A 26717-nucleotide genomic window follows, 5' to 3' on the forward strand; every position below is an offset into this window, starting at 1 on the left:
TTCTTACCTAGGTACTGGCCGGGGTGAAACTGGATGTGGCCTTGGGATGTGTTGGGAGGGGACAATTTCAGCCTCCAGTGTTTGCGTGGGCTCAGAAGTAGAGACGCTGACACCATGGCAGACGCCCAGCCTAGGGCCATCATCCCATTGAGAGACAAGTCCTATGGGGTGGCTCTCTACCACGGGACCCTGCGGGTCCCTCTGGGGCTCTCCCTTTGCAGTCTTCTTATGGGGCTGGAACAGAGGATGGAGGGAAGGAGATCCAGAGCTGTGGGGATGGCTGAGCGGAAGGGCTGGTACAGCAGATGAAGGTTTCTTCCACAGGGAACTCTGGGAACTCTGACACTGGCAGTAATGGCCACACCCAGGATTGCAGAGTCCTGACTCAGAAGCAACTGATATTGTCAACTTCTGAATTCTGCTCTTCTTAATGCCTGAAGCAAACCAGACACACTAAAGTAGGAAGAACCGGGAACAGCAGCCAAGCTTATTTGTCTGATAAATATTTATGGAGCAGCTACTCGATGTCAGGTCCCATTCTAGGCCCTGGGGATATGGTAGTGAACAGGAGACACACACACACACACAAATCCCTGCCTCAGTGGCACTAACTAGACTAGTGGGAAGAGACAGACCAAGAAATAAATAAACCAGTAAATACACAGTACGCCCAGGGGTGGTCAATGCTGTGGAATAACGATTGCTAACTCTCACAGAGAACCTCTCTTGGTCAGTGTTCTAAGTCCTTTACATCTGTGAACCTACTCCGCCCTCAACCCTGTTTTACCTCCATTTGATGGATGAGAAAACTGAAGCCTCAAGAGGTTGACGAAACCACCCAAGGTCATGCAGGCTGGGGCAGGGTTGGGCTGGGAGTGGAGATTTTGAATAGGGACATCCTGGGAAGCCTCATAGGGAAGGTGACAGCTGAGCAAAACCCCACCCAGAGGTGAAGATGGGAGACTATCCCAGGGAAGATCATTCAGTTGCAAACCCTCCAGGCCTGAGGGCGAGGAATAAGGCCGGAGGCCTGTGGCTTTCCATCCGGTGAATCTGAGGGGAGGTGGGGCATGGCCTGCTTTTCCTATTCAAGTTCTTATTGCTGGGCTGGGAATACATGAAGGATTTCGGGGGCAGAGGCCAGGAAACCAGTCAGAGGTTGTTGACCTCCAACAACCCAACAACAGCCCCTGAGGTCAGGAGGCAGGAGGGGGCAGCAGGCCTGAGGCCCCACCGGGCTTGTTCTGAGGTCTGTGTGGACGTGCCCCTGGGCTGTGCACTGTCCACACCGATCCACCGACTTGCAGAGCAGGGTCGGGATACTGTGGACACCAGAGAAAATATGAGTTTTCATTCTTGGCTGCCTCGTGCTCCCCCAAATATTACCGACTGACATTCTTGTCGACTTGCCTACAAGCCAGTCTCGCTTACCCCACCTCACTGTCCCCCGGGGCCCTGATTCCTCCAACTTCCTTCAGCTGGTCCTTCTGCGGGGATACCCTTGACCTCCACACCGCAGCCCTCATGTCTCTAACTCGCACGAGCGCCTCTACGATTCCCTATTTCCTCTCCTGCAGCCCCCACCGGTCCCCAGGGTGGGATTTATAGTTGCACCTCAATCCTCCTTTGTTTTTCCCTTTTTTTCCCAAAGACTTCAATCCCTAAAAATTATTCTGAGACTTCTGCTCTTTCCGTTCCGGCTGCCATGCCCACATCCCTCCTGCTTCCCTCCCTCTGGATGATTTTCATAGTCTCCCAACTGGTTGCTCTTCTCACAGACCCAGCCCTCACTACGGACACTTGGGAGCTCAACCTGGCCAACGATGAGCTGTGACCCTTGCTTCAAAACCCTCAGCTGCTGCTCGCTGCCTGGTGTCTAGGCACACGTGCCCCAGCGGGCAGTCAACAACCCCCAAATACTTCACAATCTGTCTCCGGTGTCATTATCCCCTGTGTAACCTCTGCACACCTACTCCTGTGCAGCATGGGGCTTGTGAGTCTTCTGCACGTTCCTGCCACGGGTTCTTGGAGTCCCTCCCTGTCGTCTACCAGCTTTCTCTGATACCCTCCTCATGAGGACCTTCTTATTCCCCTGAAGCAAAAGCATTTGCTCTCTCTTCTAGAATGATACTTCTCTCATGCATTTGTGGTACCAATGAGGATTTTGTGTCCTATTACACTATTTGTGACCTTGGACGCAGAGATTTGAAGGCATCATTGAACGTCTGCAAGTGTCTAGCAGGGAGGACTCTAGATGCTAGAGACCTAGGTGCTAATAAGTACCTGGGCATAGAACTTAGGCACCTAGGTGCCAGGTTCTCACTTATTCATTGATCTCTTTATCCCACCAACACCGAGAGCTAAGCATCAAGGACACAGAGGTAGTAAGATACTATTCCCCTCTTCAATATGCTTGTTAGGTATTTAACACAACATGAAATAATTTACAAATTATGGGAGTGGTAATCTGACCATCCTCACTTCACAATTATGTTTCATGCTACCTTCTACTCCTGCCCTCATAAATCAAGGTAATTACCTGGCAATCTGGCTGGGCCTTGTAAGGCAAAAGAGCCGTTCATGTCTGTGTCAACTGGTGAACAGAGAGGAGACAAAAAGGGTAAATTACCCTGCTTCCCATCTGTGCCCAATCCGCTCTAAATCTCCAGGAAAACTGTGCTCAGGATCGCCCAAGACAGATCCTTCCAACTGTGCGTGGAAAAGCAGGGTTTTGTGCAGTAGGTAAGGGGCGGCCTACAGTAGGTGTGTAAGCATCTCTGAAACTTCGTGTCGATCTTTTGTTTGAGAGCGAGCCTGTGCACTTCGGAGGGACTTAAAAGGTTACCTTCCCTCCCCCCACTCTACACATAGAGCGCGGAGCGGGGCTCTGAAGGTCTGGCTGTGACATGTGCCGCGCATTTTAGAGATGCTCCGTGAAATGGAAAACACTACTGTTCGCTCAAGCTCGAGCGTGATTCTGGTACCTTCCCGACCTGTTATACAACCACATTTAACATACTGAGATTTGGGACGCCCGTGTGGCTCAGTGGTGGAGCGTCTGCCTTCAGCACAGGTCATGATTCTGGGGTCCTGGGATCGAGTCCTGCATCGGGCTCCCTGCAGGGACCCTGCTTCTCCCTCTGCCTGTGTCTCTGTCTGTCTCTCATGAAGAAATAAAATCTTAAAAAAAAATAATAACATGCTGGGATTTTAAAAAAAAAAAGTGTTCTCATTGGACAGGAGACTCCACAATGGGGCAAACGAATAGTTGAAACGTCCCCCTAAAACTGAAAACAAAGACCATGTGTGTGGTCAGTGTATTGTGCCGACTAGGAGCCTCTGCAGCGACTGCTTGGGGTGAAACCCCAACTCCAACGCCTACAAGCTGTGTGACCTCAGATGAGTCACCTAACTTCTGTGTGCTCCCTCCCTAAATGGAGATAGTAAGAGTCCCTAGAAGTGTTACTGTATTAAATGGGTTAATATTCAAAAGATGCTTAGAACAGTGCCTGGCAAGCATTAGCACCATATAAGTGTTCATTAAAAAAAAAAAAAAATTGGTGGGGGGTGTCTGGGTGGCTCAGTCGGTTAAGCATCTGCCTTTGGCTCAGGTCGTGACCCCAGGGTGCTGGGATCGAGCCCCACATCAGGCTCTGCTCAGCGGGGAGTCTGCTTTTCGCTCTCCCTCTACCACTCCCTCTGCTTGTGCTATCTCAGATAAATAAATAAAATCTTAAAAAAATTTTTTTTAGACTTTACCTTTTTTTTTTTTCTTTTTAACTTCATCCTTTTTAAGAAAAGCAGCATAGGACACCTGTGCCCATCAGTAACCCCACACAGCACAGGGACCCCCTCACGACCTCAACATTATTGGTAGAATGACTCTCCATTCTCGACGGTCCAGGGGGCAGCCAACATTATTTGTAGGAAAAGGAGAGGAATGAGTTCTGTTGTACACAGTACATTTTTATGCTTACTACTCTCTTAAGCGGAAGGAAGACATCCAAAGAGGGAGAAAAAAAAAGAATCTCTTCCAAACGATACTTGAATAAACCTGAACAAATGAAAGCTCGGTAGGTGCTGCAACCCTGTGCATGGGTGACACACACGCAACAGCATTAATGAGTGTCACGTGCAGCCCTGTGGGGCCAGACATTCCCCAAATTGGCCCTCTTTATGCCTTGTTTCCTCCTTTATGTGCAATTTCATCTTTCTGGGGCCTGCATAAATCTCTCTCAGCCAGTATTATCTTCCCATTAGGAGTGAGCGGCCATAATGACAGCCACCTGTTTTAATGACAGAGCCAGGATGTCATCCTTTTCAGCAGAGTGCTGTTAATCTAAGTAACCTTTCCCTTCAGGAATGCCATCCCCACCCTCACGCAGTGACAAGCCATTTCCAGAGCACCTGTTCCCCCTCTAGTTTTAAAAGGTAAACTCCTCCCCAAGGGGCCCCCTGCCGCTCCCCCCAGCCCAGCCCTGCTGCACTGTTTGTGTGAGCCTTGGCTGTGCCGGCTATGGGGCGGGGAGCGGGGGGAGAGCGGGACAGGGAGACTGCGGCCCAGCCAGCATGTTGACACGCCCTAGTGGCCTGGACAGGGATTTGTCCCCAGAGTTAACCACCACCCTCCCGGGCTTCTGTCCCCGATTGGCTGCAGTCACCGTGGGGCCCTCGGGCCCCCCGCCCCCCTGGAGGTCAGGTGTGAGGCAGCAGCGGCCCCCTGGGGTCTAGCACCAGGGACCCCACCATCAGTCCTTACCATTCATCCCCGTGGGGCCCCTGAGAGCTCTCAGCACCTACAGCCGCTCCCGGGTCACCACCGCTGGTTTGGCACCAGGCACAGATGCTGCCACCATCAGAACTGTCCCGGCCGCCCAGCTACCTGCAAGTGCACGTGCCCTCCACTTGCCCGTGGCCTCGACCCGCAGCAGGTATGATGCTGGCCCCTTGTCCCGCCAGCCCAGGACCGCAGGTAAGCCTTGGCACCGCTCTGCCCAAAGGCCATGGTGACACCGGGGAGCGTGTGCCAGGGCCTGGCAGGGAGCGGGTTCGGATCCTGCCTTACCTGCTCTCCTCCCTCTCTTGAACGCCTAGGTCCTGACCCTCCTCTCAGGCCCAGGCTGAGTCGCACCTCTTCCATGAAGCCTTCCCAGACTGCTTGCCCTGCTCCCTTCCTGGCCATGCTGGGAACTCTTCCCCTCTTCCCATTCCTCTTCTCTTGTCTGGATGGCTGTGCACGCCTCCTCGTCCCACTGCCCAGGGGCAGGTGGCAAGGCAGGAAGGAGGGCGAATGCAGTGAGTTGTCTCTACCCACCATCTCTAACCTCCTCCGTCCTGCCCTGCATCAAGCTCGTCAACAGCACCCCTGCTCCTGGGCCACTGGCCTCCCGTCCCAGGCTACTCTTGGGTGGAATGTCTAGGAGACACACCGATGCCACCAGTCACACACTGCGCTGAATCCACAGGTACCGTTGCTGTCTTCCATCCTGCTTAGATGGAAGTGTTGGCTCTTTTCTCTCAGGCTGACCTCTCTACCTGCGCTCTGGGTGCCGCACCCTCCTGCCTTCCCAAGGACTGCTCCCCTTTCGCCCACCGTCTCTGCTGATTCCTTCTATGCATTTAGACATGTGTACACCTCTCCTGACTTTAACAACCCTCTGACCTCAAAGCCCCTCATGTCCCACCAGCCTCTCTCTTGGCCCCTTTGATGCTGAGCTTCTTGAATGAATTTTCTAGACTTGCTCACTTTCGACTCCCTTTTAAATCCACTCCAATGGGGCTACCTTCTTGGCTCTTGGTCAAAACTTGTGCTGGAAACCCCAACCCCCCTGTTCCCTGAGTGCAGGTAATTACCGAGGGGCTAGCCCAGGCTCTCTGCCCTTCACGTGCAAAATACCTACCCCGGGTCAAATATGCTCCCAAGCTTCAAAGATCATCAATTTGCTCATGACTTCTGAAATTATATTTATATCCACACTGAGGGAAGTAGTATTTCAAGAAGAAGGAAATAGTCCACGATATCAAATACTGCCAAGAGGCTCAACAATATGCATGCTGAAGTGTCACTGCACAGGATTGGATTGAGCTGTACACGAGTCACTGGCAAACTCTGTGAGGTTCCATTGGTGGGAACAGGAGCAGAGCTCTCACTTTGCAGATCGACTACCTAAACCCAATGAGGTGATGTGGCTAAGGAGGCTCAAGGTCAGACATCTAGACAGATCCAGGACTAGGACAGACTCTTGACCCTCAGTTCAATATGTGCCCAAGACATACTGGCTGAATCATTTCATCGGGAGTATAGTCTGGGATTTATTACTCTGGTGTCAGCAGAACCCTCCCCTTTGGGCCATGGCCAGGCCACCCTGAGATGGTCAAGTTACAGAGTCAACCCATTCAGAAACCATCTGGGGTAGGTGACAGAACTAGTTTTTTGAGAACAGTGTTTTGCCTAAGGCTCTAGAGTTCCAGAGGCATCCCTCCCTATTTCCCCCTAAAATCCAGTCCTATGTTAGGTACCCTATCGTTACCTACTGGAATCTGCTCATTCTAGTAAGAAGAATATACTTCTCTCTCTCTCTCTCTCTCTCTTTTTTTAAGATTTTACTTATTTACTCATGAGAGATATACAGAGAGAGGCAGAGACATAGGCAGAGATGTGGAACTCGATCCCAGGACCCTGGGATGATGATCTGAGCTGAAGGCAGAAGCTCAATCACTGAGGCACTCAGGGGCCCCAAGAAGTGCATACTTACATTCCTGTTATCTATCTAGATCCCAAATCCACACGTTTTTTTCCTTTCAGAGCTCAACCAACTCTTTCTTCAGTGCCATGTGGGAGTTCCACCTCTCGCAGGGAATCCTTCCTAGTGATACATAACTCATCATTCCCTAGAGCAGACACAGAGTCCTGTCCTGAGCCTACACTTGCCTTCAACTTTGGTTCCTCCTTAGCCCTGGTGGGACAATTTTCAACTATTAGAGAAATAATTAACGATCATATTTTTCTTGGACCTATGATTTCTTTCTTCTTCAGCAGCAAGGTATTATGAATTGTCTTAGAAAACAACATTTAAACTACAGCAAAAATAAATAAATAAATAAATAAATAAATAAATAAATAACCCACTCTCCATCAGATTGCAGTTTGGTATCATATTTGTGTAGGCAGCTTCTATAATGGCCCCCAGTGATCCTTACCTCCTAGTATTTGTGTCCTTATACAATCCCTCTTTTTAGTATGAGCTAGATCTTGTGATTCATTTATAATGAGAAGAATACGGTAACAGTGATAGGATGTCACTGATGAGATTAGGTCACAAAAAGACTGTGACTTCCATACTGCTGGCCATATCTCATATCTGACTACAGTGGAAGCCACCTTACCTATGGAGAGGCCCACATAGCCAGGAAGTGGGTGGAGGCCCCAGTCAACAGAAAACTGGGCAGTGGAGCCTCATTCTAATAGCCCATAAGGGACTGAATCCTTCCGACAGCCACGTGAACTATCTTAAAAGTCTTTCCCCAGTTGAGTTTTCAGATGAGATCATGACCTCAGCAAAAAACCTCACTTGCAGCTTTGTGAGAGATCTTAAAACACATGCCCTCAGCTAAGCCACGTCCAGATTCCTGACCAGAGAAACTGAGATAACACATGTATGTTGCTTGAAGCTGCTAAGTTTTGGGGTAATTTGTTACACAAAAACAGGTTTGAGCATAAGGAAGACACACATCCAAGACATTTCCCGCCACCCCTAAATCCTAAGTCAAAATGGAGATAGAGAAATGCATTGCTGAAATTTGAACATGATGACAAGTGTGGTGTTAGTGAAGGTCATTTGACTTTTGATTTCCAAGGTTAAAACTATTAAGAAGAAAATATCGTTCAGTTCCCACCATCCCAACAGAATAAATGGAGGAGATAATTAGTTGTCACTTGCCTGGTGTCACTTGTTTGTTTTATGTAGCTGTTCTGGGCAGATGGAAAGTGAGTCTAGCATCCAAGTGCAGCGTTAGCATTAATGAATTCCCAAAATATTCTTTTTTTTTCTGGGGTAAATTTACTTTCTAACTACCACCATTGCCAACCAAAAAATTAAATCAATAAATCAGTATGAGGAAATTGTCAGGAGCTAGGAGTCCTGCTAGAAGAAAGCAAGTGTTTATGGGTTGAATTCCCGGAGCACTCTGTAACCGGCCTGCCACCCAATTCCAGGGCCATCAGAGGCCCAGAGAGAGAGGGAGCCACAGGCCCGGCGGCACAAAAACAATTCAGTACTCTAGGTTCATGTGGGCCTTAGTGTCTTTGTGGCACATTTCTCTGCTACTCAGGGAAAACAAAAAACAAAAAACAAAAAATAATCACTGCCAAACTCTTTTTGCTTGTGTTTCTGTTTCTGGCAAGGAATAAGTATTTCTAACTTATTAACTCTTTGTGAACACAAACTCTGCCCGTTTGATACTGCTTTCTGGCGTGCCCCCTTTGTCTTCTGGTGTGGTCTGTCTACAGCAACATCACTCATGCTCCAGAAAAAGAGACAAAAGAGCATGCACGCGTGGACTCGAAGTTATGAAGTTAACACAGTCATCATAGTGAGAGAGGGTTGTATGGTAGACAAATGGCCCTTTGAGGTCTTTTACACATTCACTGAATCAAGGAACAATCATGAGTGTTTCAAGAGTTACACATGATCAAAACCAGCAAATAAAAAAAAAAAAAAAAACCAGCAAATAAGCCAAAAAAAAAAAAAAAAACCCACACAAAACAGAAAACAACAACAACAACAACAAAACCACTTATTTTGGGAAGGAGGTCCTCCCTCCAACCCTCCTCCCAACATACATAGATACCACACACACACACACGCATTCATATCCATGCTTGGTTAAAGAGAAACACTCTCAGGTGGTAACTACCCACATAATGAGAATGATCAAAATAATAATTGCAAGCAATAAATGCTATTTCTAGATATTTCTATGCTTAGCACCATGTATTTGAAACATCTGTGTGATTTACTGAATGCTGCACTCTTCAAATACGTCAGCAGGATGGAAACAAAGCCATTGGTGTTGTACTGAACATCCTGCTATCTGCAAACATCCAGGTAACCAAAGCAATGTCTCCATTGTTGTCTAGATGCTAGACATTTGCTGTCCCCACCCCTCTTCCCGCCTCCAAGAAGTCTGTCATTTCCCATTTCCCTGTTTTCTAGTCCAGAACTTAGCACGGATGAGCCACACAGTGAGCTCCTCAACGATTCACTAATCACTAGAAATTGACTGGAATGTTGGAAACTAGTATATACTAAATGATCAAAGACAAACAGACGGTCCACCTTTTTAAAAATTAAGGGATAGAATGTAATGGTTGATGTTCTAAGTGGAAGTCCCCAGCGCACCCGCCTTTAGAGTTGAGGTAGTTGATACACGGAGCTATTGGCTCTGGTGCTTACCCTGTCCTTCCTTTGTGCATCTCCACATGTATAATAAATCCGGCTAGCCTAAAATTTAGGTATTAGCTTGGGTACCTAAATTAGAAGTAAAGCACCATGTGAAAAAATCTCTTTGGGGTGCCTGGGTGGCTCAGTCAGTTAAGCATCTGACTCTTGGTTTCTGCTCAGCTCATGATCTCAGGGTCGTGGGATGGAGCCCCATATCAGGGTCTGCTCAGCATGGAGTCTGCTTGGGATTATCTCCCTCTGCCCTTCCCCATTACTCACACTCACTCACTCGCTATATATATATATATATATATAAATAAATAAATCTTTAAAAAAATCCTTCTCTCTAATCTTTGATGTATGGATGTTGTAGTTGATAACCTATAGCCTATGCTGGCTTTTCCAAACCTATGTGAGTCAAGTATTTTTCTCCCTCCCCTTCTCTCCTTCCTTCTTTTACTCACTGAATAAATATTTATTAAACATCTGCTAGGTTCCAAGCATTATAACGAGTGCTGGGAATATAAAAGTGATGCGCTAAGATACTGTCCATGTTCTGCTTTAATGCCCTCAGTTTGTCCCCCGGGTCACCTGCAGATGCTTCCCTAGAAGCCTGTGAATTTCTGCCTCATTCTGTCTTTCAGGGAATGAAAGAGCTATTTTTCTGGCCTTTTGGAGAGCTTGGCCTGAGCATGGGGAAGATGAAGTACCCAAGAATGATGCTCGCAGAGTAACATAAACCATGGAAGGATAAGGCATTATGGACAACAGCCCAGCTGGCTCACCTCTCACTGGGACAGTGTCCCACAGGTGCCCGGTGTGCATGGGTCACTGCCAGGCAGTAACCCACCTATGAGCATATGCTTACTGGCTGTCCTCCTTCCCTGCATCACTTCCCCTCTCCCTCATGTCCTTGGATTCCTCTCTTTGGATTCAGTATTAGCTTTGGGGGAAACTCATTGAACGTACAAACTCCCTGGGGAGACATAGAAAAGTTACCAAATTGTCACAAAACTTTTTTTTTCCAAGTAGGAAAATAGCCGAATGCTAAACTCATTCAGATCGAAGATCATCTAAACCTAAGCTGCCTGGTATGTCTGCAATGGTATTTTTAACACATCCCTAAGTGTCACGAAAATCCATAAAGTATTCATTCTAGTGAAATTTGAAGGACGTAGAAAACACAGGCATATTCTCTGAAAGAATTATCGTGTGATGCCTCAAATAGAATGCACTTGCATTTTTCATTCTCTAAATTTAAAGATAATCCTTTGGCATTTGGGTCTTTGGACTGGCTGTGCTGCTCTGCTTTTTGTGAAAGCTAAATAACATTTCCTATTCTCCAAAACAATAGGAGACCCTGAATCAAACCAATTCTACTTCGTAAACTTTACTTGAATGCTATTTTTTTTATCAACATCACAAGTCTATTAGAAATCAAAGAACAGCTGGCTTTTCACTAAAGTGATTATTTTTTCATTATTGAATTCTGAATATTCAGTGTTACCTGTCTCTCTCTCGCTCCCTCTCTCCCTCTTGAGTCTTTGCAAATTAGATTGCTATATCCAAGACACCTCACTTTTCTTCAGTAAAGGGGACAGGATGAATAGGAATAGAAGTAGAAAGAGAGAGACAATATTACTTCTATAATACTTTTCAGCTTCACACGGAATGAATAAAACAAAGACAATTTTAACATCTGCGCAGTCAATAAATGTCAGTTTCCAGAAATCAGTTTCATGGCCCGTGAATTGACTGTAGTGCTGAAGCTGATTCCTGAATATGAATATGAATATACATATATTCATACTGTCATACTACCTAGACTTACACAGTCTACAGTCACTGTGCAGAATGGGAATATCTGGGAACTCAATTACTTGACATAAATAAGACTTCATATTTGCAAAATAAAAACTTTCTAATAGCCAAACTTCTGGTCTCTCCTTCGATGATAGCTACTTGTCATAAACTCAGAATTGAAAGTCAGATCTTGATTGATATTATATCCTAAACTCGTACAGGCTTGATAATAGAACACTGCCTTTATTTAGTTCTTTTCAATCTGCAGGCTTCTACAGTGGTTTTATAGTTACTCAGAGTTTGAAAAGAAATTACTCCTGCAGTGGCAGTTTCCAAAATGCTTTTGTGGCGTCTTCTCAAAAAAGTAAATAGTGACAAGCCAACCAGAGATAAGGTAGGACAGTAGGAATAAAAGCATCAACTCCTGAAGGCATGGATTAGAATTTGGCAAGTGACTGTTACTTCTTTCAAACAAAATGTGGCTGATGGTTCTGTGGTCCGAGGACTGGAAGCCTTAGGACTCCTCTGGGAACTCATTAGAAATGCAGAAGGTCAGGTCTCACCATGAGCCAACTGAATCAGAATATGCATTTCAACAAAACCCTCTGGTGATTTACATGTACCCGAAGACTGGAGGAGCTCTACCATACAACATGACATCATGTGGTATAAATGGAAACACTGAAAATGACATTTTTGTTCTCAAGGCCAGGTAGGGGAATGGGAAAGAAGTTACCAGAGAAGTGCTGGAGAGGGGGGACGTACAGACAACCAGAAAGTAAAGGGGTTTCTAGGCCTATGCCTCTCCCCCACTCCAAAACAAGCCCTGAAATGATAACTGGACTCCATCCACACCAAGCAAATACCAGCTTGCCCAGCAAGCCCAAATTGTGAGGTCATGAGGACTCTCTAACACTCAGTCTATTATTCATCTGATAAACAAGGAGATGACACAAAATAAACTCCATCTAGCTCTAAAGTCCTCTCATTCAACATACAAAAAAGTAACAAGCTAGGGTACATAGTAGGGGCGAGAACGTTCACATAGCACGAGGCGATTTTCACAATTCGGGTGCACATTACTTTGTGATCCTGGGAGATTTTTACATTAAAATGGGATTATGTTCCACTGAGTAACTTTTTTTTAAGGCTTAAAAAAAAAAAACATTTATTTGTGTAAAATTTATTTTTGTAGTGAGTGAGAGTAACCATGTCTTTATCCTTGCTCCTTCTAAAGGTCTTATTGCTTCTTTCTACTTTCTGAGAGTCAACCACACTGTACCCATGGACCAGAGAAGGGAGAGAATCCAGCCAGAGGTGGAGAGGAAGAGAAAAGAAAGAAGTATGCAAGCACTCGCTGCATCACTGGGCGGAGAAGTCATGGTGCCCGCTCTGACTTCCTCTTGCACTCCAGACCTCGGTTCTGTCACGGGGTCTCACTTCTCCATTCTAAAGTAATGCAGTCGTCCCCCCTTATCCACCGGAGGCATATTCCAAGATCCCTAGAGGATGTTTGAATACTGGGTAATACTGATACTTGATACTTGGATAATACTGAACCCTGTATACACTGTGTTTTTTCTATATGAACACACCTGTGATGAAATTTAGTTCATAAATCAGGCACAGTGGGCATCTGGTTGGCTCACTGGTTGAGTGTCTTCCTTTGTGACTCAGGGTGTGATCCCGGGATCCTGGGATCGAGCCCCACATCGGGCTCCCTGCAGGGAGCCTGCTTCTCCCTCTGCCTATGTCTCTGCCTGTCTCTCTGTCTCTCATGAATAAATAAATAAAATCTTTAACAAATCAATCAATCAATCAGGCACAGTAAGAGATGAACAACACTAATGAACAATAAGGTAGAAGAGTTAAAACAAGATACCGTAATACAAGTTACGTGACTGTGGTCTCTGAAAATATTGTATTGTACTGTACTCACCCTCACTCTTTTTGTGAGGATGCTGAGATGATAAAATACCTGTGTGATGAGCTGAAGCGAGCTGAATGATGTGGGCGTTATGACAGTGTGAGGCCACAGCTGCCCTTCTGACCATATGTCAGAAGGAAGATCATCTGCTTCTGGATGTGGTTGCCTGCGAGTATCTGAAACCATGGGGAGTGAAACCACAGATTAGGGGAACTACTGTCCCATCCTTTACTGTGGCTAGAATGGGAACAGAATGCTTTAATCGACACAAGCATCTCTGTATGATGTTTGAATGGCCACACACATCGATAGACAAAATCTAAAATCCACGTGGTTCCACAAGCCCTGGGCTGTCAGCTACCAGGGACCCTCTCTGTGACCGATTTTCCCTTAACTGTTAGACCTAAAGTGGCCCCGAAGCCTCCCCAAACGAATCTCTGCTCTTCCATAGGAAATTTTACTTTATAATATCTAGGCAATGCCCACAGTCAGGTTACAAAATAAACAGCTAAAATGTTGCACCAGTGTTGGGTTTCAATTCACCGTGATAGTAAAGAGAAACTCTTGCATCATGGAAGTTGAACTCGGATCGAACTTTCTCAACTGAGCACTGTCGGCTGCCAGGGGCTCCAGGCGAGCACCCAGAAAAGATAAAACTCCAGTCCTGATGGAATTAGCCAAGCAGCACCAGGCCAAGGCCAAATGAGAGCAGGCGGTTTACACCACTCTGTTGCCAACAGAACCCCTCTAACAGTATTACGTACCAAATTTTCACACTGAATGTTGGGACAAGATGGCCATTGAGGTGGGTGTTTAAAAGGAAGGTGTGGTCGAATATGTGAAACACCCTAGAGAACTCTTTCTTTACTTTATTTCCCTGAGACATTGCCAGGATGACTTAGAAACCATTTAAATATTACGCTTATCTCTGCTTCCACATTCCTCATCCTCGAGGCCTCCCTATCAAACTTGCATCTTGCTTAACTTGGCGAGGGATGCCACTAGGAAAGACAACGGCAAAGCCCGTTTGTGGATATGAAAGGACAACAGAACTTTCATGCAAACAACTCCCAAGACCACCAGGAACGTTCATCTGGATATCTGGCCTGATCCCAAACTCAATATAAAACAACCCTCTCTGTCACCCCAGCAAACTCTTCCTCTAGACCTCTCTGGGTTTTGTGGGTGATACAATGACATTCCCAAAGCTGGAAACTGGATAATCCTTTGGGCTGCCCTCTCCTCCATTGTCTGGGTTTGAGCAAGTCATGCTGATTTGTTTCTCCCAATAGTTTCTGTCATCAACTGTTGCTTTTTTTTTTTTTTTTCCATTCTACAGAGCCTAGTTTCATTCATGTGCTTATGATCCCCAGTTGAGCGATTTAGAAAGCTCACCTCCCATTTACTCATTAATTCATTCGGTGCATAGCTGAGCACCTAATATGTGCTGTAGGCACCATACTAGGTGTTTGAGGATGAAAAGATGAGCAAAATGGATGTGGCCCGAGTCCTCAGGGAGTTCACAGGCTGGTACAGCTCTTCCCAGAGGATATATTTTACAGGACACCATCAGGTCACCTGACAAACACTCTCTGAATCCTGTATTTGTCCGGCTCAAATGCCTCCGACAGCCAACTGAAAACAAAGCAAACCGAAAGGAAAACTCTTCCTACCATTTTAAAGCATTGCATGCTAGCTCCTACCTGCTTCTCTAATCGCCTATTTTACTATTTTCTCAGCAACCATCTGGTTGAAACCAGCTGGCTGCATCCCCATTTCAGGACACTCCGTATTTGTGACTCTTTGCTTTGTTACTGCTGTTTCTTTTCCCAGAAGATCTGTATCCTCCCTCGTGAAATTTTTCTGATTGTCATATAAAAAAGTTTCTTTATCCCTTCTGAACTGAAATATTTGGCCAATTTACATAATACGTAACGTATTCAATAAAAATGTTTCCAACTTCTCATGTGATAGACTCTGTGCTAGGCACTGCGATCTAAGGAAGGGCATATATTTATATATAAGGGACCTTATATATTTCCTTGTTCATATGGGTAGTCAGTGACACAGCCGGTAATAATGATATTGTCAATACCAACAGAGTCATTTAAAAATTTTACTATTTATTATGCCAGTAATCATCTTTATTGTTCATTAAATATATTTGTTTAAATTGTGAACTATCTGCAGAAGCCTGTTTCACTTAAAGCCTAATTTGGGAATGGTGTCCCTTTACCTTGGAAGGGGAACTGGATGCACTATAATGAATTATGAGCCACCAGATGTCACTCTTGTAGATGCTAGTTCCATTGGTCTGACTCTGGATGAGGAAGGGTCTCAAATGTTGCGTTACAGTGGTAAAGTAGAATTTCCACGTATTCACTGGATACTCATGCTCCCAATATGGAGTTCTCTTTAGAATCCCTTATGTAGCTCAGCGTTGCTCCTTAAAGTTATGTCCTCCTTCCCCCTCACCCCCTCCAAAAAAAAAAAAAATCATCACGACAAGCAGAGGGTTAAGGATGAATAGTCAGGCTAAATGGTGAATTTATTTTCTCTGTTGGCTTGTGTCACTGCCCTAGTTTGGTTTTATATAGTGTTATGTGAGTTTAATGTTGCTTATTTGAAAAACGAAAACAACACAGGATGCTTGAGTGGTTTGGGCCCAAAAGGAAATCTGTATTTTTGCCAGGAAGAAGGAAAACAGAAATACATAACAGAAACATTTACAAAACCTAATCCGAAAAGAAAGGTTTGTGAGGTTTAAAAATACGTATGTATACATAAAATTGAATTGTATTAATTTCTACAATGTTGGTAGCTTGTAAGTTCCAAACATCGGAGGAGGCAAATGTTTCCAAAGGTGTAAAAACCAAACCAGCCCTGGACGGGGAGAGAAACCCTCCCACCTGGTGTTTTGTCAAAGCTCAGTGGATGGCAAAACCCGAAGGCCTCCAGGGAAGCTGGAGCAGCTTTTTCTCCCCATGGGTCTGCTTTCTACGACAAAGTTGTATTAAGCAAATATGAGAAAATTATATTTAACACATAATTTTATCTTGGCAGTGTCCCTTTAAGTACAAAAGAAAATGAACAACGGAAAATTAGGAGACAAAATTATTTATCTAAGAGGCTGCATTGGCTCTTTGAATGCTGGAGCCAGAAATTATCTTTATTCTGTCCTGGCTCTCTTTACTGCGGGCTGAGTGTGCATGTGTGTGTGTGTGTGCACGCGTGTTTTCCCTTCAAGTCTTCTCAAGAAGTGCAACTCTGACATTGCAAATAAGGAATTCTAATTGCAAAATTATACCTTCCATGGAAACCATTTTCTACTCCTTTGCTCTAGAAGCTCTGAAGATATGAATGCTTCCACAAACAGAATGAATGAAGCCCCAATTCTCTATGGTGACAAATTCAGGAAATGGCAGGTTTTATCTTAAAGGAGTTCAACCGATACACAAAAGCTCTCGTGTGCAAATAATGGAATTCTCAAATTGGGATAAATGCGCTTTTAAGAATTTTTATTTTGATCATTTATTTCAGGTAACACTTGTGGATAATATAACATAGCTTTGAATTACAGAGCAGATAAGGAAAATCTAAAAGGAAAAAAATTAGGGCAGGACTTTATTAAATTTTAAAGTATGCCTTTGCTATACTCTTATAAAGAGCCAAATAGGGTATCAAAATCTCTGGAGATCACCAGTATAATTTCTTTATCATGTTCCATTTAAAATTTAATTATGCAGTCTACAACAAGAAGAATCTCAGCTGTTTAAATAGGTCATGCAGTGAGTAACTTAACAATATTCTAAAGTTTTCCTTGTAAAGATCGTTCCTTTGATAGTCTGTTACACATCAGAACACTATATTATAAAACAAGTGCAATTTAATTCAGTCATTACGGACTCTTATATACATCTATAAAGAATGAAATGTTTTGATTTAGGTAATTTAGAGAAGTAATGAAATTCATGTTTCCGAGAGAGCTGCCCATGTTAGATGGGCAGTATCTGCATATATACTTTCTTTGGGTAATCATTATTTTCATGCTTGATAGCAAGGTCAAGAGAATTTTTTAGTTAATGTTTGGGGCATTTTGCTTTATTATTTTTCAATAATCATTCATGGTAAGTAAAAAAGAAAAATCTGGCCACTGAATAATGAATATGTGAATCAGGGGCTTGCTACACCTTCATTCCCCACCACAAGTTTCAGCCAGCATGCAACTCTAATTTCTTTATAATAAAATAACAAAGTAAACACTGCTTTGGGCACTTTACATGTATCACATCATTTTATTATCAGAACAATTGGCTTATTATTGCCCCCATTTTACAGAGAACACGAGGCACCACAGAGGTAAAGACATTCATCCAAGATCACAGAACTAGTAAATGGCTGAATTGTGATTTGAACACATGTTAGAGTTTGGCTCCAGAGCATATGTGCTGAACCATTTCACTAGGCTGCTTCTTACAATACCTAAAGGTGCCTTGTCTTAGATATGGACAGTGCTAAAGTGTTGGTAAAATAATCAGCATCAACCCATCTTTGAATGGACCACTATAATACCAACCGTGTATTGATTGTTTATTGTGTGCCTGACACTGAGCTCAATGTATTATATGGTTTATCTTCTCACACTGACACTTTGAGACAGGTATCATAATTTTTCCAAATTTAGCAATGAAACACGGAGACAGACATTAACTAACCTGCTCAAGGTCACACAATGAAGAAACAGCGGACACAAGATTCTCCTAACCTCTGTGCTAACACATAGTCAACAGCAACAGCTCCAAACAGCCTAGCAATAGTCATATTAACGGTCAAATTTAGGTTAATAACTTTCCAACCAATAAGATGAATGTTTCTGGATGCCGTGTGTACAAAGCAGTGAGCAGCATGGGAAGAAGGAGTGTAGGCAGAAATCATACATCTGGTCTACCACTGGTTCTCTGGGAGAAGGCTTCTTCAGTGCTCCTTCCCTTCCTTCCTACTATAGACTGAAAGTTTGCACCCCCATTTCCCCAAATCCATGTGTTGAAGCCCTAGCCCCTAATGTGATGGAATTAGGAGGTAGGGCCTTTGGGAGAGGTAATAAGATTTAGATGAGGTCATGAGGGTGGGGTCGGTATGATGGGATTAGAAGTCTTAGATGACACACTAGAGTGTGTCATATCCACAAGAGGATATGGCAAGAAGGCAGCTATCGGCAAACCAGGACTCAGGTCCCCATCCAGACATTGAGTACTGAGTTGGCCAGCACCTTGGTCTTGGATCTCCCAGCTTCCAGAACCTTAAAAAATAAATGTTGTTTAAGCCAACAGTCTGTAGTATGGTGTTTTGTTATAGCTGACTAAGATACTTTCCAATTCAAACTTTTATGCATTCATTCAAACATCTCTTCTCTCAGATGGTCAAAGACTGATAAAAGTATTTTTTTTTTTTTCTGGGCCTAACATGTTCAGGCACTGCTGGGCACTGAGAATAAATAATGAATAATAATGGGATCTCAATGTGGTTTCCACTTAGTGGGGAAGGTGTAGAAGTCCTCCATTAAACTGCAGCATCAGTAATACAAATGCTAGGACAGGAGTCAGCACCCGGGGCTTTGTACATTAACAGAAGGAGCATAAAACCCTTCAGGGCAAAGAAGCCTTCACAGAAAAAATGGCATCTAAGATGTGTGGCTTGTTTTTTTTTATTGCTAGCAAGGTAGTGAATCTGAGAGGGAGGGTTCTGCAGATTGTAAGGTCTAGGGGTATAATGGTGTCCTATGTGGAGAATTTTAACTGCTTTTCTTTCCCCAAATCTTCTATTAATTTGCCCAGATTGCTCTTTAAAAACAGTTTAGGACATTCCCTGGATGAACAGTCTCAAAGAGAATAACAGCTCTGCAGACTGGTGTCTAAACCCTCACATCAACCAGTCATCCCCTAAGCTCCTCTTCCCACCTCTGCACACTATCCAACAATATGGTACCACTTCCTGCTGGCGTACCACCCCCGGGCCTCTGTGATGACTTTCCCTCTGTGTGGAGTGCACAACCCTCTCCACTGCTACATGCTCCATCCTGACCCATCTTTACAAGTCATGTTCAGAAGGTTGATTCACGAGGCTGTCCTTGCTTCCTCATCTTGCTGCTGGAATTCCTTAGTGCCTATTGTTTGCTTAGATGTCTTTCTATCTTATGGCATTAAACACTTTCCCCAGCACTCTGAAGAGCCGTGCCTGCTACACCAGCCTAAACTACTCCAGGGAAGAGACAATGTTCCATTTGTTTTCTACCAAAGACCCTACAACTATCCTTGGCATATAGTACTTGATGTGCCTTTGTTGAATTAATGAATAAATGATAGATTTCGTAAATGTTAAACTGGGTCAGACTTGGGTCCCAGGAAAGTTGGGGGAATTATTCTTTCTTAGGGATTATAAAAAAGACAGGATATGCTCATCAGTTCCAGATTACTTAGTAAGAGGTTGGCCTGGAAATACCAACATTTTTTTTCCTACTTTCTTCACTCCCCAGCCCCTGGAAAACAATTTTCTACTCTATGTTTCTATGAATTTGATCGTTTCATTTATTTATTTGTTTTGTGTTTTTTTAGAGTCCACACATAAGAGATACCATGCAGTAGTTGTCTTTGGCCTATTTCACTTAACATAATGTCCTCCATATTCATTCATGTTGCCAATGCCAGAACCCCTTTGTCATGGATGAATAATATTCTAGTGTATGTATGTATGTGTGTACATATGTGTGTATATACACACATCTTCTTTATCCATTCATCTGTTGACATTTAGGTTGTTTCCATATTTTGCCTATTTTGAATAAAGCTACACTGAATGTTGGAGTGTAGACATATTTCTGAGATCGTGTTTTCATTTACTTTGGATATTTACTCAGAAATGAGATCGCTGAATCATGTGGTAGCTCCATTTTTAATTTTGGGGGGGAACTCCATACTGTTTTCCACAATAGCTACATCAATTTACATCCCCATCTACAGTTCACAAGGGTTCTCTTTCCTCTACATGCTCACCAACATTTGTTATCTCCTGGCCTTTTTCATGGTAGCCATTCCAACAGGTGTGAAGTGATACCTCATTGTGGTTTTGATTTGTATTTCCCTGATGATTAGTGATGCCAATCATCTTTTTATGTATCTGTCGGCCATTTGTAAGTCTACTTTGATAAAATGTCTACTCAGGTCCTTTGGCCAGATTTTAATTGGGTTATTTGTACTTTTGCTATTGATTTCTGTAAGTTCTTTTTTTTTTTTTTAAGATTTTATTTATTTATTCATGAGAGACACACACACAGAGAGAGAGAGAGAGAGAGAGAGAGAGGCAGAGACAAAGGCAGAGGGAGAAGCAGGCTCCATGCAGGGAGCCTGATGTGGGACTCGATCCCAGGACTCCAGGATCACACCCTGGGCTGAAGGCAGGCACTAAACCACTGAGTCACCCAGAGATCCCCCCACCCCATTTTTTTTTAAAGATTTTATTTATTTATTCATGAGAGACACACACACACACAACAGAGAGGCAGAGACACAGGCAGAGGGAGAAACAGTGTAAGTTTTTATATTTGTTGGATATTAAGCCCTTATTAGGTTATATATATGATTTGTAAACATTTGCTCCTGTTCCACAGGTTGCCTTTTCATTTTGTTGATAGTTTCCTTTGCTGTGCAGAAGCTTTTTAATTTGATATATGGTCCACTTGTTAATTTTTGCTTTTGTTGCATTTGCTTTGGGTGCCACCAACATTTTTAATCTTCTAATTTCTTTCTTTTTAACGACTTTATTTATTCATTCATGAGAGACACACACACAGAGGCAGAGACACAGGTAGAGAGAGAAGCAGGATCCCTATGATGGGGAGCTTTTTGTAGGACTCAATCCCTGGACCCCAGGATCATGACCTGAGCCAAAGGCAGACGCTCAACCACTGAGCTACCCAGGTGTCCCTATCTTCCAATTTCTCTTTTTTTCTTCCTATCTTCCAATTTCTAAAGAAGATAGCATTTTGTATTGAAGACAACAAGAAATATTAGGTTCTTTTACTTACCAAAGCTCTCTATGGGGCACAGGCATCTAATTTAAAACCCAATGCCCATGACTGAGAGATATGGCCAATCAGAAAGTTTATTCTTGTTCTTCCACTACAAGGAATCTATTCAGTTCGAATTCCAAATAACAAAGATCAATAATTGAAGACCCAAATTCCATATGTGAAACAGTAATATAGTGACTTTTATCTCTGATAGTCACATAAACAAGCAGTTCTACTTTCCTGGCAGAGGATCTCACATAGCAACCCTATGGCCTGTGCTGGTTCTTTAGGACTCAGGAGCTCTGTTACAGTATATTTAATACTTATATTCCCTAATCCCCTCAAAGAAGGCACAGATAAAAGATCAAGTTGTTGGATTAAAATATAAGAAAAAAGTCCAAGTTTTTCTTTCTTTACTTTCACCTTTGGCCCCTGCCTCCAATAGCTAACATCTTGTACAGCATGGCCTCTGAGTTACATACTTAATTATCTTAAGCTTCATTTACTAATACCTCATGATTCTCGAAGAGCATCCTGACCTCTGGGTGTTGTGCTATAAGAACCAGCACGCGAATCTTCATTGTAGCACTTCAACTACTTCTACTGAGGTCTAGTACACTGCTTTATTTCCCAAAGTATTTAGTTTATATTAGAAGAGTGGACTATGTTAGCAAAGAATTAAAATGCTCTCACCTTTTCAAAATTAGCCAATAATAGTACATGATTATCCTAAAGCCTCTGTTAATATAAACCTTTTTATACCTTTACTCGGCTATCCAGTATCAAGTGCTAGCTCTAGATAAGCATCATTTATATTAAAACCCCAGCTTACCATAACTAATTTAGCGCCTCTTTCCCATTTGAATAGTTGGGGATTTTACCATAATTTAATTAAAACACATCCACCCAAACCAAACACCCTTCACCATTAAAAAAAGATCTCGAAAGACGTGCTTATAATGGAAAAATTTACATCCCTACCTACAGTTCACAAGGTACAGTTCACAACAACCAATTGTTCAGATTGCTAACCTGCCCTTTGCTACAGCAAAATAAAAGTGGGGAGTCACCTGTGAGATTGAAAATGATCATTTTCACAGCTCAGGAAATAAGAAACATACATTCCATTTCCAGGACACTTCGAGACAAAGAGGGGTAGCATGAGTAGTACATGTAGCCAGTTTAAATATTTGTTTTAATCCCAACAAGATCATTGTTTTTAATATTTATAATATAATTACAATGCTTAGTGCATGTTGCTCATATAATCTAATTTTTTTTTCTGGTGACATATTATTACCGGGCTTTAATTTCAGCAATGGCAAGAATTCAAAAACACATTTTGGTTATCATTAGTAATGAAAAACAAACCTGGTACCTGTTCAAGTACCTTTCGCACATATCTCATTTCAACTTCAAAGCATTTTTAACTACCAAGACACAATCCACTGCTACATGATTTGTACATTTTCACAGAATATTATCAGCCAGTGGCCAGCTACTTTAAATTAATGCCATGTAAAGCAATTAAAGTTGAAATACTCCACCCCCGTGCAATATTTGTAAATGGCCTTTCAGAAAATTTCAAGACAAAGCCAATGAAAACCAAACCCCAAAACTGCTTTCAAATGCCACCGTCTTCCTTTCCAGCCACATATCACTAGTTAGCAGTTGCCTGAATTTTCCATTTTTCCCTAGATATTAGCATAAGCACGTTTTTATGACTAAAAGCATAAAAAACACAAAATGTCATGTTCCACTCATCATTAGCTGACAAACAAACAAAATAACTACAGGTGCCTTGTTCTAAATAGCACCAAGGTTTCCCAGGGCTCATTTGCACTTTGCCAGTGACAGGCTGGAGAAATCTCTAAAAGGGCTGAAAGCTGGACGACTGATTGAATTCTACAAGATCACACAAACCAACGACTGCTAGCAAAAAGTCTGCCGCCAACAGAAGGATTCCTCACTGACATTATTAACATTATTTCATGTTAATAAGAGGAAGAGAAATAATTGTCAATTGGATACGTCCTGAGCTGCTCTAAAGAAAGTAAAAAGATACCTGAGACCACATCAGAAGAAGCATAATTGAGAAAGACCTAACCTACTATTTATTTCTCATGCCCTAATTGTAGTGCGTTACAATGACTATGAATCATGGTTAGGATGGGATTGTCGTCATGTTTATTTTCAACATGGTGCAACATTAGAATAGCAAAATCCCATGGAAAAAAAATATAGGTAGGCTCACTGCCAAAATAACCTCCCACCAAACTGCAGGAGAGAACAGATCCTCCCTCGAGTAATAAACCAGCTACAACGGAAGATGGTTTGCAGGGAATATGGGCATTGCCTCTTGGTATTCCCGATATGACACTACTTAATAGGACCCAAGGTGCACACCAGGTCTCTCAGACATCTGAGCAATTTCTATCCGGTGATTATAGCTCCACGTGGGTTTCATCTGACAATACCAGGGTGGTCTGCTGTTCTAGAAAAGTTTGCAAGTCATTCTGCATTCCATTATTTCGGGATTAACTTCCTCACCACAAACACGGGCAGATCCACCTCTTTCTCTCTCTGAAAATGACAAATGCTTAGGTCTTCACAGCGAACTTTCTCTGGAGCGAAAGCGCAATGACAAACAAACTCAGTGTGGACACACACACACACCAGAACACACGTCCACATCTAACCTTGTAAGCCGGCATGGAGTTGAAAAGTTTCTTTGGGATGATATCCAAAGAAATAAGACATATAGTAATTTAAATATTTGGATCACAGTAAACAGTTTTCTTTTTTGGCAATATTAATTACGATCCTATAAGCAAAGATTTTCTTTACATAAAAAAAAAAAAAAAAAGCAACCAAATGTGCTTATCTCCTGTAACAGATGGTGACGATATGTACTTTCTCCCTATTCCTTACTGCTGTTCATTATCACATTCTTCTGGCTCTTCTTTTTCTTGTTCTTGAGATTCTCATCATTTTCATTTCCAACAGTTCCCAGGAAATACCCTGTGCCCTATTCACTCATTCACAAGCAGTTATGGAGCACCTTCAAAGACCAAGGCAAGATGCTAGGTTCTGCATACAGTGCCCACTAAAATATTTCTTAAAATACTGTTGTTCTTTTTTTCTTTCATCTAATAAATAGTGATAATCATTTTTGACAGCTAGTTGTCTATAATATGCATCCTGTTCATATCTTATTTCTTATAGTGACAAAAATATCAAAAATATATAAAGCACACTGATCAATTTATATATCGATTTCTTTTCCGAGTGAGACGATATTACTAAATATTTATTTCAACGATAATAAGAAATACAAAAGTATTGATATTATCATCAAAACTATGATGTAAGTTCTTTAATGGAAAATAGAATTCTTTCATAACTCTCGAAGTCCCTGAATGCAATCACAATAGTAGTATACTGAAGAAAAATACAATTCATTGTGCTAATTCCCATGAATGTAATAAAGGAAGCAACATGTTTATGATTTCTGCAGAGAATATAGCTTACACATATGTCTCCAAACGCATGATATAACTAAAAAAAAATAAGGATGCTTTTTCTAAGTCATACATGGACATTTCTCTCATTACTTTTTGGCTACATATCTTATATATGACTCATACACAATTTTTGGTATTTACATAATGAAATACGAGGTCTTAGAATCTGATGCGAGGAAGAGAAAGTTACAAAGGCCTCTCTAAGAAGATACAGCATTTCCTTTGAGGTGCATCAGAAATCACACACAGAATAATCAAAGCCAGCCTGCTCACCTTGGTAGACTTCCCGCTAACTCGGTGGTTGTCTCTCTGAAGGAGAAAAAAAAGATACATACGATTAGCTTATTTTGGTAAATTATAAAAATCTGTTTAATGAAACCATAACATGCCAAGGCATTATAATCACATGTGTCAAGAAGATACTGTATATGCACCTGTTTAGAAATTTATAATTGACTCATTACATTTCTCATTAATTCCCACAAATATTTCAATGGTCACTTTCAAAGCAATTTCACACGCATGCAAAATATCTGCCTCTGCTTTCTGTTCAAAATATTAACATGTGAAAATGTACAACATACAGAAAGAAAATAGGAAGGAAAAAAAATCCCAAACCACCTTTTAGGTATTTTCCAGTTAAATAAAGCACATGTATTCATTTTTCCAAGAATCATTTAGTAACAAATTCCTTGAAGAATGTGTCTTTGTGTTGCTGATCTCTGTCACCTGAGGTTTATGAAAGAACACGTACAGCACAAATCCAACTCTTTTAGTAGCAAATTGCTGTTTTTTATTTCTTCATTATAGCATCCTACCAGGTGGGATTTTTGAAGGCACATGCTAGGATAATTCAAGTGGCACAAAAGACAAGTCACTAACTGAAAGCTTTACAGTGTGCTAATAAGAAGGATGAGAGACAAATTTCAAAACTAACTTTTTTCCTAATTGCAATATCCTATCTTTCAATCAGAGATGTGTTCTTCGGAGTTGAGAGAAGCAAGGAGTAAGAGGTAGAGATAGAGGCTTAATGATGAGATATTTTAAAAGTGGAGGTAGGTTCAACTTTGCTTTGGGGGATTAAAGGTGGAATTCTTAGGAACAGCAGTACATAATCTTCCTCAGGTCATATAATCCCTTTAAGAATCTCATTAAAGACACAAACACTTTACACGGGGTAAAATAACAATATACCCATACAGATGCAACAAAATATGGCACACAGCTGTAGATGGTCCGTGGACCTCCTGTAAGTACTGTGTCAACCTTGGGTTAGGAATCTCAGCCTTAGGCTCCCAACATCTTTACTCATCCTGACCATCCAAATAAAGGGCTTCCTTCTGCAGGACTTTTCTCTGGCCCTCCCAGCCTCTAGAACTCCCTCCTACCTATTGTCTGTGACAGTACCCAGGCGCCGCAGGGACTCGCTGGTTCCTGCAGAGCCATACCACCTTCAATTAACGAAAGATTTGTAAATGAGTGAATTAATTTGAGCTCCTATAGATATATTCTCTCCTAAATAACCAGATAATATATTTTTTAAAGATTTATGTATTTATTTTAGAGGGTGTGAGCACAGTGGGGAGAGAGACAGCAGGTGGAGAAAGAATCTTAAGCAGATATGGGGCTCGATCCCACGACCCATGAGATCATGACCTGAACCAAAATCACGAGTCAGATGCTTAACCGGTGGAGCCACCCAGGGGCCCCAAAGGCCAGATAATATTAAACCTCCAGATTTTATTGCCTCAGAAATCAACTTTTGAGAGAAAGCTTCCATTTCTTTAGCAAAACCACAGTGCAAAGTTTTGTCTGCTACACTGTTGAAGGCTTTACATGTATTTGTCTCTTGTATGAATTCCCTGCCTGCATTAGAAATTTCTCTTTCCAAACAGAATGAGAACTGTGGGTACCCTAGCTAAGAGGCACCCCTCCCTTCAGTCTTCTTTGTAAAA

General features: G+C 42.5%; 1 protein-coding gene across 2 annotated transcripts in view; it reads right to left on the reverse strand.

Annotated features, from left to right (window-relative positions):
* Positions 1–26717, reverse strand: part of CELF2 (CUGBP Elav-like family member 2) — an 814024-nt gene that overhangs the window by 375122 nt on the left and 412185 nt on the right. For both annotated transcript variants that reach the window (XM_038530152.1, XM_038530144.1), the window contains one exon: positions 25036–25071. Coding sequence is in view for 1 of the 2 variants with exons in the window: in XM_038530144.1 (XP_038386072.1) it covers positions 25036–25071 (36 nt within the window). In the remaining variant the exon portion in view is untranslated. The remainder of the gene's footprint in view (positions 1–25035; positions 25072–26717) is intronic.

Source organism: Canis lupus, chromosome 2 (genome assembly GCF_011100685.1).
Source record: "Canis lupus familiaris isolate Mischka breed German Shepherd chromosome 2, alternate assembly UU_Cfam_GSD_1.0, whole genome shotgun sequence".
In the NCBI taxonomy this organism is placed as follows: Eukaryota; Metazoa; Chordata; class Mammalia; order Carnivora; family Canidae; genus Canis; species Canis lupus.